This window comes from Quercus robur, chromosome 5, assembly GCF_932294415.1.
Source record: "Quercus robur chromosome 5, dhQueRobu3.1, whole genome shotgun sequence".
Lineage (NCBI taxonomy): Eukaryota > Viridiplantae > Streptophyta > Magnoliopsida > Fagales > Fagaceae > Quercus > Quercus robur.
In genome coordinates this window covers 86,855,191-86,869,836 of record NC_065538.1, presented here as the reverse complement: position 1 = coordinate 86,869,836, position 14,646 = coordinate 86,855,191, and the positions used below count along the sequence as shown (strand labels likewise).

At 30.3% G+C, this 14,646-nt stretch overlaps 1 protein-coding gene across 1 annotated transcript; it reads right to left on the bottom strand.

Moving 5' to 3' along the window:
• Positions 1 to 3,419: 3,419 nt before the first annotated feature.
• On the bottom strand, positions 3,420 to 12,742 carry LOC126727579 (coniferyl alcohol acyltransferase-like). The gene is made up of 4 exons (XM_050433333.1): positions 12,641 to 12,742; positions 10,693 to 10,756; positions 6,211 to 6,734; positions 3,420 to 4,604 (listed from the first exon to the last, which is right to left on the bottom strand). Exons 1-4 carry the CDS (start codon positions 12,737 to 12,739, stop codon positions 3,660 to 3,662), a joined length of 1,632 nt encoding a protein of 543 aa, XP_050289290.1. The 5' UTR covers positions 12,740 to 12,742; the 3' UTR covers positions 3,420 to 3,659.
• Between the last annotated feature and the right edge of the window lie 1,904 nt (positions 12,743 to 14,646).

The following is a 14,646-nucleotide window of genomic DNA, read 5'->3' as shown; positions in this document are numbered from 1 at the left end:
CATCTTAAATTATACCACATATTACATTTTGTACCATAAACTTTTTGAATGCAAGGTTTGCATCCTAAACTATGACTCTTATTTACTTTGCATCCCAACGTTAAGTTTGCTATTAACTTGGAAAAAATTTCGAAGTTTAAGGTGCAAAGTATATTTAAAAGTATAATTTAGGATAGTAAAATATAATTTTCCATATTTTTATAAATTGAACAACGTTTTAACAAAATGATCATAAACTTGTGTCTTTTGGTAACTTTTGAAGTGAAAGTATTAGCGTTATAAGTATTAGTAAAACTAACATATTCTAATTAGTATTATAAGTATTACTTATAAGTATTATTAGTACTATAAGAATTAGTATTGTGTCTTTTTGTAACTTTTGAAGTGAAAGAATGAGCTTGTGCAATTTCACAAGGTAATAACTAACATATTCTAATTAAGTAGGAATGAGAAGTAATTCTCACAAAGACCGGTGAAACGTAGTAATAATATTGTAATACTGTATTAATTGCTTATCTAGTTTTATACAAAATGGGAGAATTGAGTTAAGTCAATGGAGAAAAAAACAGATTCTCAAAAAAAGAAAAAAAAGAAAAAAGGCAATGTTTTTATTCACTATAATAAATCTTCCGAAAGGGCTTTTTTAATTAGTTTTTTTAATATCAAATTAGGGACTCTAATTTCTGCATCAACAAAGAAAGAGTGGGCCTACATCCATTTTATTAAATTTATTTACTTTTAAAAAATTCTTTGAAGTCTCTTCTTAACAATTACAATCAAATTATTTTAATAAAACTAGTATTACCAATTAAAAAAGTGTGAAGCATCAAATCGATTCTTCAATGATTGGTAGTATAAGTGGAGAAAAAAAGAAAAGAAAAGAAAAAATAATATAGCTTTTTGATGTAGAACAGACAACATAGGCCTTCCTAGACTAGCAAGGGCACCAGAAGTTCTGACGTAAGATGAAGAGGAGGTGTCAGTAGAGGCAATCAGGCTGACCATGTTGGAATTATATAAAATTTGGCAGGTTGAAGGGAAACGAAATTATAATCAAGACTTGAGACAAGTCTCAAGGGTCGCCTAAATTTAGGTGAACTCCTTTGTAAAGGCCTCGAAAACATTTTTGCTAGTTTTAATAATATTTGTTTTTTCTTAATAACTTTTAGTTTAAAGGTCAGAATAAGACCATGTCTATTTTAGGACATCTCTTAGAGAAAGTATTTTCAATTTTTGCTATTATCTCAATTTTGCTATTATTCAAGGGATTTCTCGTGAATTCGAGGTTTTTATTCAAAGGCTAATGTGTTTAGTTTAGTTAGTTAGTTAGTTTGTTTTTTTTTTTTTTTTTTTTTTTTTTTAATTTTTCTTATTCATTTTGATGGGCAAGATGGCACATTGAACCTAAATGTAACAATTTTAAGACACTTCATAGACTGAGAGTTGGTAAAGTAGTGGACTATGACAAGCATAATTCTTAAGTCAAAATCCATCCAAAAGAAATCCACACAAAAAAAAAGGAATTCCAAAAAAAAAAAAAGGTGTAGTACTAGATGGATAGAGATAAAGTCGAATAATTGGGTTTCACATTCTTCATAAAGCATAGAGATTTATCGACTTTTAGGTTATACCAAGATATACGTACCAAGTTTTGTTGCTGGTGAACAATGTGCGAATACATACTTTGAGGAGGAAGAGCATGGAAGAGAACCCATATATATATATATATATATATATTGTTAGTTTCTAGACCACTAAAAACACTATGTTTAACCTAATTTAATAGCCAAGTTGTTACTTAGGTCAATTATGTATCTCTAGGTTAAACATTCATCAAACATATCATGCAGCAAAAATATAAATAATACAAGATATGATGATTTAGAAAAAACCAATGAAACAAATCAGTTTCAAGATAAAAAACCTAGGGGAACGATCCCAATAGAACAATCTATTATATCAAATAGAAGTTTATAGTCAAGAATATACAATTCGTAGTAAACTTAACTAAGATTATCCAATCTAGCTCTGAACCCTTAGAATTCTTTGATGTGGATCTGCTATCACAAGAACCTCCAATTCACGCTTTAGATCTCCCACATAGACCTCCAGTCTATGATTCCAAGACCACCTTTGAAGGTTTAGATCTCTAGCACATTTGATGACTAGAATGATATGGCTGCAACTTTTATAGTACCAGATTTTGAGTTTCTTTAAAGTGTATTGCCGGTAGAAGATTTGAGTATAGAAACCCTAGATCTACAATTGGAGGCACAAGAGACACTATTCTCTCTCTAAAAGCCCCTCCTAGGGTTAGTTTAAAATGTCCTTTAAATAATACAACAACAAAAAAATCATGATTTGGGCTTCAAACATACAAGTTATGGGCTTTTTATGAAAATTCTCTTGATCGATCAAGCTAGTTTGATTTTGAATTCCTGAACTTATAGCTTGTATGTTCTTAAATTATGATTTACAACACCTTGAGCAAAGTTTAATATGACTTCATAGACTCTTTGATCTATTTCTAGACAAGTTTATGTATATGATTTGCCAACAACTAAATCATTTAGAACCTAAACATTTATACCTAAATATTTAGAACCTGATATATATAAACTTTCTTGAATTTTGTGATTTGCATTGCTATTGGAGGATACAGACATCTAGTTTAGAATAAGCCACCAAGCAAAGGTTAAATGAGAGAGAGAGAGAGAGAGAGAGAGAGAGAGAGAGAGAGAGGCCAAAATTACCAAAAAAAAATTATTTTTTAATTTTTAATTTTATTCAATGTATATAAAATATAATGTTAATTTAATGTGATGAATTGTAAAATAAAGAATGAGATGTAGATTGAGTTGTTAAAAATGATTATGTAAAATAGATAAAATGGCTTTTTGGTGATGTAAAATGCTTTTTTCTTTTTTTGGTATTTTTGGATACGAATGCTCTAACATAGTTTTAAGGCTATTTTTTTAAAGTGGCTAATTGTTTCAATGGTTAAAATCTGATTAATAGCACAATTGTTTGTTAGAAACTTAGATTTGGGCTTTCATGATAGTAGCAAATGTTCCATTAGCTGTGAAATTTGAATGCATATAAGTTTATAACCAAATGACGTTTATAGTTGAAATGGATATCAATATGTGCCTCAAAAAACATAAAATATTATACAAATAAAAATTACAATAATTTTGAAACATGACGCAACAATCTATTGTCCAAACAATTTATTTCACATGCTCAAGAACACTGGTTATATATGTGCCATTGGAACACACTCCCCTCAAACATAAAATTTATTTCCCAACATTTATTGTCAAATATTATTCTGATTAATTAATATCATATACAAGTCCACCAATTGATTAAATTAAACCTCCTATAATTGCATATAAAATAAGTTCCAGCACGATATGTCACTCTCAAAATCCAATCAAGTCATTTCAAATTATATGGATAGAACTTTAGAACCTTCATAGTGAAGTTATTTTACAAACTTTAGAGAATCTGAAACTGTCTTCAGCCAATCTTGTACACATGAATGGATAATTACTAGTTTCACTAATAATCACACTAATGATTTGCCTCACTCCACACATTTTAAATAAACAAGTTTATTTTGTACTGTGATTGCATAATTGGAGCAATCATCAATGTCACTTAAGACGATCTGAAGTGCAAGGCTTAAACACATGTGCAGCCTCACACTCTATCAACTCCAGTTCCCTTTTCAACATGTGCATGTACACCACCCAATCACCATTACCAGATGGACTTGGTATTGGCATCACATACCCAACATTCCCACCCCAAGGAAAATAGAATGACCCAAATGCACTCTTTCCCCACCCAAAATCCACCTTTGATATTGGAAAATGTTGTCCTGATGAAACCACCAAAGCTGGTCCTTCTTTGTTGCCACTACTATATACCTTTGCCAAACTTTGCACTGGACGATGAGCCTCCACCCAATCTATCAAATCCAAGAAATGTTCTTTAGTCTTTGCACCTTCCAAAAATCCATGAACTTCATTAGCCACCCAACTCAATGGTTTTTCAATAAGCTCATCAATTTTCTTAGAATCATAGGGAATAGACAACACGTTTCCAAAGTAAGAAGACATTAGTGATCTTTTCTCTTTGTCTCCAAAGCTAAGCATTGTCCTGCCATCAACAACAATGCCCAATTTTGATACCCTTTTGTTTCTAGCACTTTTGGCACTAATTTTCCACAAAAGTGCACTGAAAGACTCTAGTTTAGTCCTTTTGCTTTCCTTGGTGCTAGCTTGTGATTGGAGCTGGTTAATTATGTTTGCCTTAACTAAGCATATGCGGTTTTCAAAATGGTTGGCACTGGGTTCTGGATCATTGGAAGGGTTGAACATGGTGATGGGGACATACAAGTTGTGAAGGGAAGGATCAAAGGAAATGGGATGTCGAGGATTGAGCATTGCGCAGTTGAAAGTTGGTAGTGAAGAGAAGGGTTTAGATCGAGCAATCTCAGCCCATGAAACAAGAAACATGCCTGCCGAGTATGCATCTACTATCTGATGGTCAAATGTGCATGCCAGCACAAGACCACCACATTTGAACCCAGTTGCCTACAAGTAGGTATCATTGTATTAGTTTTAGCAAAACCTAAGGGGGGGAAAAAAGAAAAAGAAGAAGAAGGAAACAATGCTACACAAAAAACAAATTATGGTCTTATAATATTTGAGGAGAAAGATTGTGATTAGTGCAATGTCATTTTACATGGGAGCACCATAGTCATCACTTTTATTTCATAACAAATGTGAAATTTTTTGTGTGTCTAAAGTTATTTGAAAAAAATAAAGTACTACTTGTTGCATTTTGTCTGTTTACTATTTCTTTTATCAAATTTTCTAAAAAAAAAAAAAGAATTTGGTTTAAAAACTGACCGTAATTAAATGTTTATTGGTATCACTTCAATAACATAAGTAATGTCTGAATACTTTTATGTGATTAGTATCCATTACTCTACTCTTTGAAATATCCAAAATATTTTCCACTTTGAGACCTTAAGGAGCATAATTTTATAAATTTTCCAATATATTATACACACACATATGGCTAAATTTCTTTTTATAAACTTCATGACACATTAGGATGTTTTTTAAATTGGTGTCAGTAGTGGGTCTAGGTAAAAGTAATATTACCTAAATTATAGCTCTTACAATATCAACAATTATAAAAATGATTGTGAAATTTTTGGATTCCTATAATTATTATTATTTGATAAAAAAAAAGTTCATTTTATTTTGTCCTTTTTGCTTTGTATGTTTTTAAATTGATGGATTGAAAGTTATATTTTGTCTTACAATATTAGTGCTTCAAAAACTTTCATCTTTAATTTTTAGGTGAAAAATCAAAATGAGATGGAGGTAATATAATTAGTTGAGTAATTTTAGAGATATTACAAATTTTACTATTACATATGCCTTATAAATTGATATGTTGTCAATCACTCAATCACAAACAATTAATATATATATATATATATATATGTTTTTCAAGTGACATTAATTATATTTATTGCTGCATTATAGCACTTGCATCAGTCTTTGGCCAACCAACCCTAAACAGAATCCACATCAGTGTGGGTAATTGTCTAACATTATTTAAAAGAGTGTTTTGTATAGTATAACTTATCCCAACCTTACTTAAAAGTGTTATCATGACTTTTAAGTGGACTTGGGGGTATGCATTTTTATTAGAACATTTTTCTCTCTCCTTGTGTGTGTTTCTCAAAAAAAAAAAAAAAAATGCATCTCTTGTTCAATATCAATTCTAGCTATAGTAGCCGTACAAATTTACATGGCTACTGTTGTTGCAAATTTTTTTTATACTTTCTTTGCATTTTTCAAGGATGAAGAAAGAGAGTAGATGGTAGTTGTGATGTGTAAGAGAGAGAAACACTAAATAATAATAAAAAAAAAATTGATATTTTAATAAAATAGATAATTTTATATGAGTTTTTTTTTTTAATTAAAAAAAAGTGATAATATACGTAAAATAGGAAAAAAGTTGGTTTTTATGTTAAAATAGACATGAATTTTTGCATGAATTGATGAAAATGCTCTAAGTCTGTTGTATTAAAATTGGTGAAAGTTTTAGGATTTTTCATATTTATTTAGCAATGTATTTTTGAAAATAATAACACGCTAATTTTCTAAACTTTTGGCAAACCTGGACAGCCATCACGCCATTCTTCTTCTTCGGTACAAGTTTGCAGCCAATGGTCTCATCAGGTTCATTCAAATTGAGTTTTTGAAGCTCTATATTTGCAAAAGCTTCAGTGAAGTCAACCCCACGGTTGTTGCAGTGAAGCTTATGCTCAGCCATGGAGTCTGGCACTTTCTCACCAGCAAGGAAATAGTAGGGCACTAATGCTTCTTTCAAGGCCTTTTTGAGAACCTCAACCATGGCCATAGAGGTCCAGTTGTCTTTACAAGTGGGCTTCTTGAAACATAAGAAGATACTAAAATCCAATGGATGTAAAATACACAAGTCTAGGTTAGAGAGTGGTAGCCAATGGTCCTCATTCTTTGCCAACTGCACTGCCACAACCTCTTTCTTGATCAGAGTCACCTCCACCTCTTTAGTATTCATGCTTATGTTTATGTGTCTAATCTCTCTTTGAGAGAGGGAGAGAGAGAAAGAGAGATGGCACAATAGGAGTACAAGACTAGTCGGAGCTTGAACAAAGAGACCTATATGAGACATAGTTTTATAGGTACATATGCACACAATCAAGTTTGGTAATAGGTACATATCACGTTTAACGTCTAGTAATGGGTACATATCACGTTTAACTTAGTTACATATATCAATAGGTAATATCAAGTTATTGTAACTTTACCACCGCATACCTTTAATGCGATGGTTACTTCACAAATATAAGTGCTTGTGAGGTGTGGGGGCAAAGGCCAAGGTTCAAGCCTCTAGGAAGGGAGTTTCACACACATATATACTTAAATTAGGTTAAAGTATAATTTCTATCTTGTATATATATTTTTTTAAAAAAAGTTACAGTAATTTCAACCAAAAAAATTATTAAATACTCCCAGAATAGAAGCACTAATCCATATTAATAAAATAAATAACTTAATAGAAATGACATTAGTTTAATATGTCACACGATTAAAAAAATTATTAGGTGCTCTCATAACAGGAATATGATACTCATCCATTCTTTCACATGAACGGTGGACCCTACTATGAGATTAATTAATATGACTTAATAATTGCGTTGTTCAACTACTGAATAATTTTTAAAATTGACTAATCACATTATTACTATTTGTTTGGAAGCCAACATTCTATAATATTATTAAGATTTTTTATCTTTTATTTTTATTGGTATGGAGTAGTGTAAGGTTTCACTTAATTAGGAGTACTTAATGAAAGAGGGTTTAATTCAAGGTCGTGTGTTGGTGTCCTGTCACCATGGAAACAGAGAAAGGGCCACAATCTTTAATTACTGTGTTGAATCTGTGGGTGGAACAACGAATAAATAAAGATTACGAACAAGCGAGAACTATATTTAGGCATTCCTTCCTCACGTGGAACCTGAATTTATTGCAATAAGAATATGAGAAACCGTATAACTTGTAGAGTGGACTATGCCGACCTGGGATTGATATCAACTTTATGAACTCACCGAATTATGGTAGCAGTTCATTGTCATGAAGAAGCTTTCATGGATGATGTCAAAATGAGCTTGCGACAGATGAGACAAAACGATTAAAGAAAATAACATTTGTGGTGGAATACAAATTTTCTGTACCATATTTTGTGTTCCACTTTATGTTCTATTAATTACAACTTGTCATGTGTTTATTTTTTTTCATTTTAAACTTTGGTTATTTTATAAAGAAAGTTAAACAAAGTACATGACAAGTTGTCAAATCTATCACAAGCATAAAAAAAACAAAGCATAAAAAAAAAATTAAAAAAAAAAAAAGAGAAGGGAAGAATCAATTAAACAAGATTTACTTAACGGATGTCATTAGGACAATTGTTAATAAAATATTTTAGGAAATTTTTTATACCACTTTTATGAGAAATATAAAAATCGCAAAAAAAAAAAAAAAATTTAACCACAATTTTCATTGTATTATAGCACTAAAATAAATTTGAATATATGTATTTTTAAGGGAAAAATTACACTTTATCACTCTAAACTATATCCGTATTACATTTTGTACCATAAATTTTTCGAATGTATATTTTGCACCCCAAACTATATATGACCCTTGTTATAATTTGAACCCCATAAGTTTGTTATTAACTTGGACGAAAATTCAAAATTTAAGATACAAAGTGTAATTGAAAGTATAATTTAGGATAGTAAAGTGTAATTTTTCTATTTTTAAAGATTGAAAGACGATTTAACAAAATGATCTTAAACTTGCATCTTTGGTAACTTTTAAAGTGAAAGAATTAGTACTATAAGAGTAAATATTAGTAAAATTTATTCTTTTAATAGAAATTCGAGCTTATGTGTCATTTTCACAAGGTAATAAGTAACATGTTCTAATTGAGTAGGAATGAGCAGCAATTCTCACCAAGACCTACTGTATTAACTGCTTGTACCAGGCTTATACAAAGTGGGAGAATTGAGTTAAGTCAATGGAGAAAAAAGCAATGTTGTATTCACTATAATAGGTCTTCTGAAAGGGCTTTTTTAAAGTTTTTTAATATCAAATTAGGTACTCTAATTTCCGCAACGGCAAAGAGAGAATGGGCCTATGTCCATTTTATTAATTTCCTTCAACTTGCAAAATACTTTCTAAATAATTAATATGGGTCAGTTGGTGCTTTAAATTTCTACATTGATGTGATCATTTAATAATTTACATTCATATTTTGATTAGGACTTTTTATTTTTTATTTTTTAAATAGATGCGTAAAGAATTAGTAGCTAGGTAGAGTGTTACTTTCAACATGGTCCTGGATTAGTATATTTTACTTTCAAGTAAATTTCTATTTGGATTCTTGTGTTTTAGGGATCTTTTTGGAATAATGCATATAATTTTAAATGTTTTTTTGCATTACTATACCCTACCTAGTTATGCGTGGAAGGGAAGTGATTTACTGTGTTAGTGTTTTGTTTGATCTTATCAATTGCAAAGAAGGCTGAAACCAGCCGGCTACAAACAAAAAAAGAAGAGATGGGCCTGATCTATCTCTTTCCAAAGCTTGAACGACAATAGCAAGAGGACAAGAGAGGGGAACATATCCAGACGGGTTGATGAATTGCCCTCTCTTCTAATAAAACAGAAAGATACATCCCCAAAAGACATTTACACCAGAAAAGATTTCATTCACACTTATATAGCAATAGGCTAGTGAGGGGGACTCAAGTTTCTTATCCTGGCATTATTGGATTGGTGGTTGAATTGATAATGAAGGCACGTTAATCTTGCCTTTCACTTGTGTTTCTTATTGGTTGACATATTATAAGAAACACAAGTAGGAGGCAAGATTAACGTGTGATATAGGACAAAATCTATCATTTAATTTTTTTTTTAATTTATTAATTTTGGGATTTTTATGTAATTTTTGTTATTTTATATTTAGGGTTATTATTTCTTTATTTTTAAATGTTTTTAATGTTGTTTAGTCAAATTAGAGTTTTGAAGGTTTTCCTAACTACCTTAGGTTTTCTAACCTGTAGCATCCAATGGCAATAGAGATTATTATTAATAAAAATTCATACTTTGCCTCTATATGTTCTATCATAGAGAGCATTATGCATTTGTACTTTCTTCTGGCTTTTGTGAAATCAAGATGCCTTCCACAAGTGGGATGGGGATTAAGGCTTCTTAGTTTCTTGAAAATCAAATAGTGGGTCCTTTGTTGTTGCTGTGTTTGTGGTTGATAAATGAAATCTTGTGGATCTTCCACAAGTGGGAAGGGGATTAAGAAGAAGCAACTGTACAACTTCTTTGAATTGATTTCATTAAATTTACTCATAAGATTGATTCACAAATGGGAAAAGAACCATTTAGTAAAAAATATTAAATAAATAAATAAACATATAGGAAAAGAACCATCAATTTGTGCCAGCTTGAATTAAGCAAAGATGGTGTCATTTCATTTACTACGGTATCATTTACTCTATTAAAGGAACTAGCGATGTTTTCATAAATGAATTTTTGTAAACACGGTCATTTCATGCTATAGCAAGTACAAATTCTTATAGGAAGAAGGGATGGGAAGGGCATTGATTCAAATCTCAAAGAGAGAATTTTACATATATATATATATATATATATTTAGATTAGATTAAAGTAAAATTTCTATCTTAAATAAAAAAATGTTGTAGTCTCACATATAATCCTTAAATGATACGTGTGCCTATCACGTGCCCTTCTTAATTAACAATTGGTCAAACATTTTTCGAATTAAATTAACAGCAATTCAACATTAGAAATTCTTCCAATTGCACTGGATCTGTTAAGATTATGACACGTATCCATTTTTGAAAACATGTTATCATCTTAATAGGTCCAGTACATTTCACATGTAATGCATTGGACCTAAGCCTCACCCAAGTCTTAACAGCCAAACAATGCATAACAATTAATTACTTCAAAAATCAGGTTAAAAAAAAAAAAAAAAAAAAAAAAACAACAAAATTTTGACCATCCATTAAAGCCATACCTGAATAAAGGCTTCGTAGTTCGTACTTTGCTGAAGGCTTTAATTTCTTTTCCAAAAGTTGTTTCTGCACAGAATGGAGAATTCGCATTCATGAGATTGCCTTGGTTTAGCTTCCATTACCTTTAAGGCTAAAGTATCAACACTGTTCTGGGATCAACATTAATTTCTAGTAGAGATGTTAGAACAACCGAGAGAAACAAAACAAAATATGGTAGCAGTTTCATAAATTTATTAGCATTCCTTCTTCACGTGGAAACTCAATTTGTTGCAATTAAAACATGTAACCTTATAACTTGTAGAAATGGACTATGCCAACTTGGGATTAATATCTAATTTATTTATTTATTTATCAATTCACCTAATTATGGTGGCTTATCATGAAGAAACTTTCTTGGATAATGTCAAAATGAGCTAGCGACAGACAATGGCAGACCCAAAGTTTTGGTTTTGGGAGGGCAAAATTAAGAGTCAAGATTAGAAGCATAATTAATATAAAAAAATTGATATTAATAAAAATAACTAAACAATTAGACAATAAAGAAACAAAAATACTCAATTCATTGATTTGATTATTCAAAATAATGTAAAAGATAAATCAATGTATAAAATTTTAAAACATAACAATAATGGGAAAGTTGTAAACCTCTTCACTGTCATGATTACTTTTAAAAATTCATTTAGAATTCAATTTTCTTTTTCTATTGTTCTAATTATTAAAAAATTAAGTTTGTAGCAAAATTTCACAGGTTGAAACTATGAAAAGGTCAAAAGATTGAAGGGAAAAAAATATAATGGAGGGATACAGGTTGTTCTAATTATATTAGTTTTTTTTTTTTAGGTTAGAAAAACGGGGTTGAAGACTTTGAAGTGCCATGAGACCAACATTTGTGCGTGACAGCAAAAGGAAAACTTTTTTTTTTTTTTTTTTGAGAAAAAAGTTAAGACATTTTTATTAAATGAAATCAATTTGAAATACATCTTTCAAATCAAAATGTAGTTCTTCTACCCAAATATCATAATCTACAGGCGTGAGCTAACTTCTTCTACCACAGCCTTGGATAAACTCAGTACCACTGCTCATCGAGCTGCCATTGCTATAGTTTGCACCAGTTTCTCAAAAACAAAAAAAAACAAAAAAAAACAGTTTGTACCACTAAAGTACTGTTTGTTTTTGGTAGTGGTTGATGGAAGATTGAATTATCTTTTGTTTTGCTTGTATTGTCTTGTATCTTTAAAGCATTCACGTCAAAACATCTAAAAAAAATATAATTTTTAATAACTTAGTTTTTAATAACTTAAAAAGTCCCGTTATTTATTTTAACCATTCATTTTTTAATACACACAATATTAAAGATTTTATTTAAATACATAACACATTAAAATAATATAAACAACACAATAAATTAATATGTCTTACATAATAAACAATTTAAAAAAAGAAAAAAGAAAGGAGAGAGTATGCACATTGCCACAATAATTTTTTACTTATTTATAAGTTTCAACTACAGTAAACTGCCTATGCTGAGAGTTATATATATACATATATATATATATATATATATTTTTAAATATGCTTTGACGTAGAGCCTATTTTAAATTGAATGCCTTTAATATAGCCAAAGAAGAAGCCAAAGAAACAAAAGAGTACAATGTAAACATAAATAAGATCAATGTTATGAATTCCATTCCGTTCCAGCCGGAACGGACGGAAAATCTCGTACCGGTCTGCAAACCGAAATCAAAGATTCGGCCGGCACGCATTTTGGGCTTTCCCTCTTAAAAAGAAAAATCACTGCCACTGGATCTTCTATAAAGGAGATGAAAAAGAAAGGGCAAAAAAAAAAAAAAAAAAAAACAAAGAAGAAGGTGATGAAGGCATGAAGCACAGCCGGTGTGAGAGAGAAAATACAGAAAATACAGAAGAAGAAGAAGAAGAAGAAGAGAGCACCTGAGCCAAGGAAGATTGATGAGACGTTGGAACTTTGGAAATGAGAAGAAGAGAAGAAAAAGTGATCGGGTGAGATGAGAAGTACATGGTGTGGGCCATGCGATGTGAGTGAGTTGGAGAATGAGAAAAGCTTAGTGAAAGGAAACTTCTTGGATGTTCCTTCTATATGATTACCCAACTTGTTTCTTTTAACTACAAAAGGACCATTACAATTTTTTTTTAAATAATAATTAGAATCATCTCCTTATTTTTTATTATTTTTTTTTTAATAGAGAAAATCATCTGCATGCTTTATTTGAGATTTATATATTTATTTATTAAAAGGTATATTTACAAGGTAATATATGAAAAATAGACAACCCAAAACAGTGTCTGAAATAGTATTCATAACAATAATTAAGATAACTAGTCTTTTTCTTTAAGTCTAAAAATGCCATTTATTATATTTACTTAACAACTTTACTATTTCATTCTATTCATGACAGGCTGCTTTTCGTCTCTTTAATATATATTTACTTACCAACTACACTGTTTAATGTCTATTCATGACAAGCTGCTGTGCATCTCTTTTGCCCTATGCTTAGATAGTCAAACCAAGGTCTGGTTTAAATACTGAGTGTACTAGCCATATGCCAGGCGTACCATGCCACTGGCCAATTTTGGGTGTACTGGCTGGTAAAAAAAAAATGAAATTATATTATTAATTTTTGAAATTTATTATTTGTACGTAATTGATCCCTCAAGTTTTAAGTGAGCATAATCGATCCCTTAAGTTTTCAAAATGAGTAATATAAATCATTTAATTAACTTCCGTTCTTACGTGACTAACGGAATAATAATTAAACATTATTTTTAAATGATGTGGCATTTTTTTTTATTAAAAAATTAAAAAATTAAATTTACACATAAGAAATAAACTAGACCATTCCAATTTTCAATTAAAATCTTTATCCTAAGCGGGTAAAAAAAATCTCCATTTGCACAGTACAAGAGTGCTTCACCAACTCCAATGAGGCATTCTCGCAAACATGTGGGGAGCCATTCATTGCCCCGTTTTACAAGTGAAGCAGTAGATCATGTTTTATTTTTACTTTTTATTTTTTTAATTTAATTTTGGTGTGGAGCTGTAGGTTTGAATTCGCAAACATCCCAAGATAATTTGCGTTGGGATATTGCCGACGTTATGTTGCTACAGCTCTAGTCATCTGAAGCTTAGGGTTGGGTAGTAGATCTATGGGGTTCTTGAAATCTTGGAGAATTTGTATTTTTTTTTTCTTGTTTGGTTGCTGGGAAAGTGAGGGGAAATAAAGAATTAAGTTTTTAGATTTTTGTTGTTTTAATCTTTATTTGATGAATAATCTTTTTCTTAATTTTTTGTAATTATCTAATGCGGCTCAATATGTTAAGAATCGTGTGAATTGAGTTGTTTTATTATGTTGACATTGTCATTTTTTTTGTGTGAATTCAAACCCAACGTCAACCCACCTTGGGTGAAGTGTAGGAAGGCCCTGAACAAATTGCAAATGGAGATTTTTTTTGGTACTGGGTGAGGATAAAGATTTGAATTAGAATGGGTTTAGGTTCTTTCTTATTAGTAAATTTAATTTTGTTATTTTTTAATAAAAAGAAATGCCACATCATTTTTTAAAAATGCTTAGTTATTATTCTGTTAGTCACGTAAGCAACATTACTAACGGAAGTTAACCAAAGGACTTATGTTGCTTATTTTGAAAACTTAAGGGACCAATTGTGCTCAATTGAAACTTGAGGGACCAATTGTGCACATGGAGTAAACTTCAGGGACTAATAATGTAGTTTCACATTAAAAAAAAAACTTTATTTTATTTATTTATTTTAGTTTTGTAATTTTTGAATTTTTGTAAGGGCATAATAGTAATTTATCTGAATTAACTTGTTAGTATTATTTGTTTTCTTAGTATGCAATGAACAATTAAGTCTTCTGTTTTTTATATTATGTTCTTTTTCTTCTTTTTGTTAATGCTAAA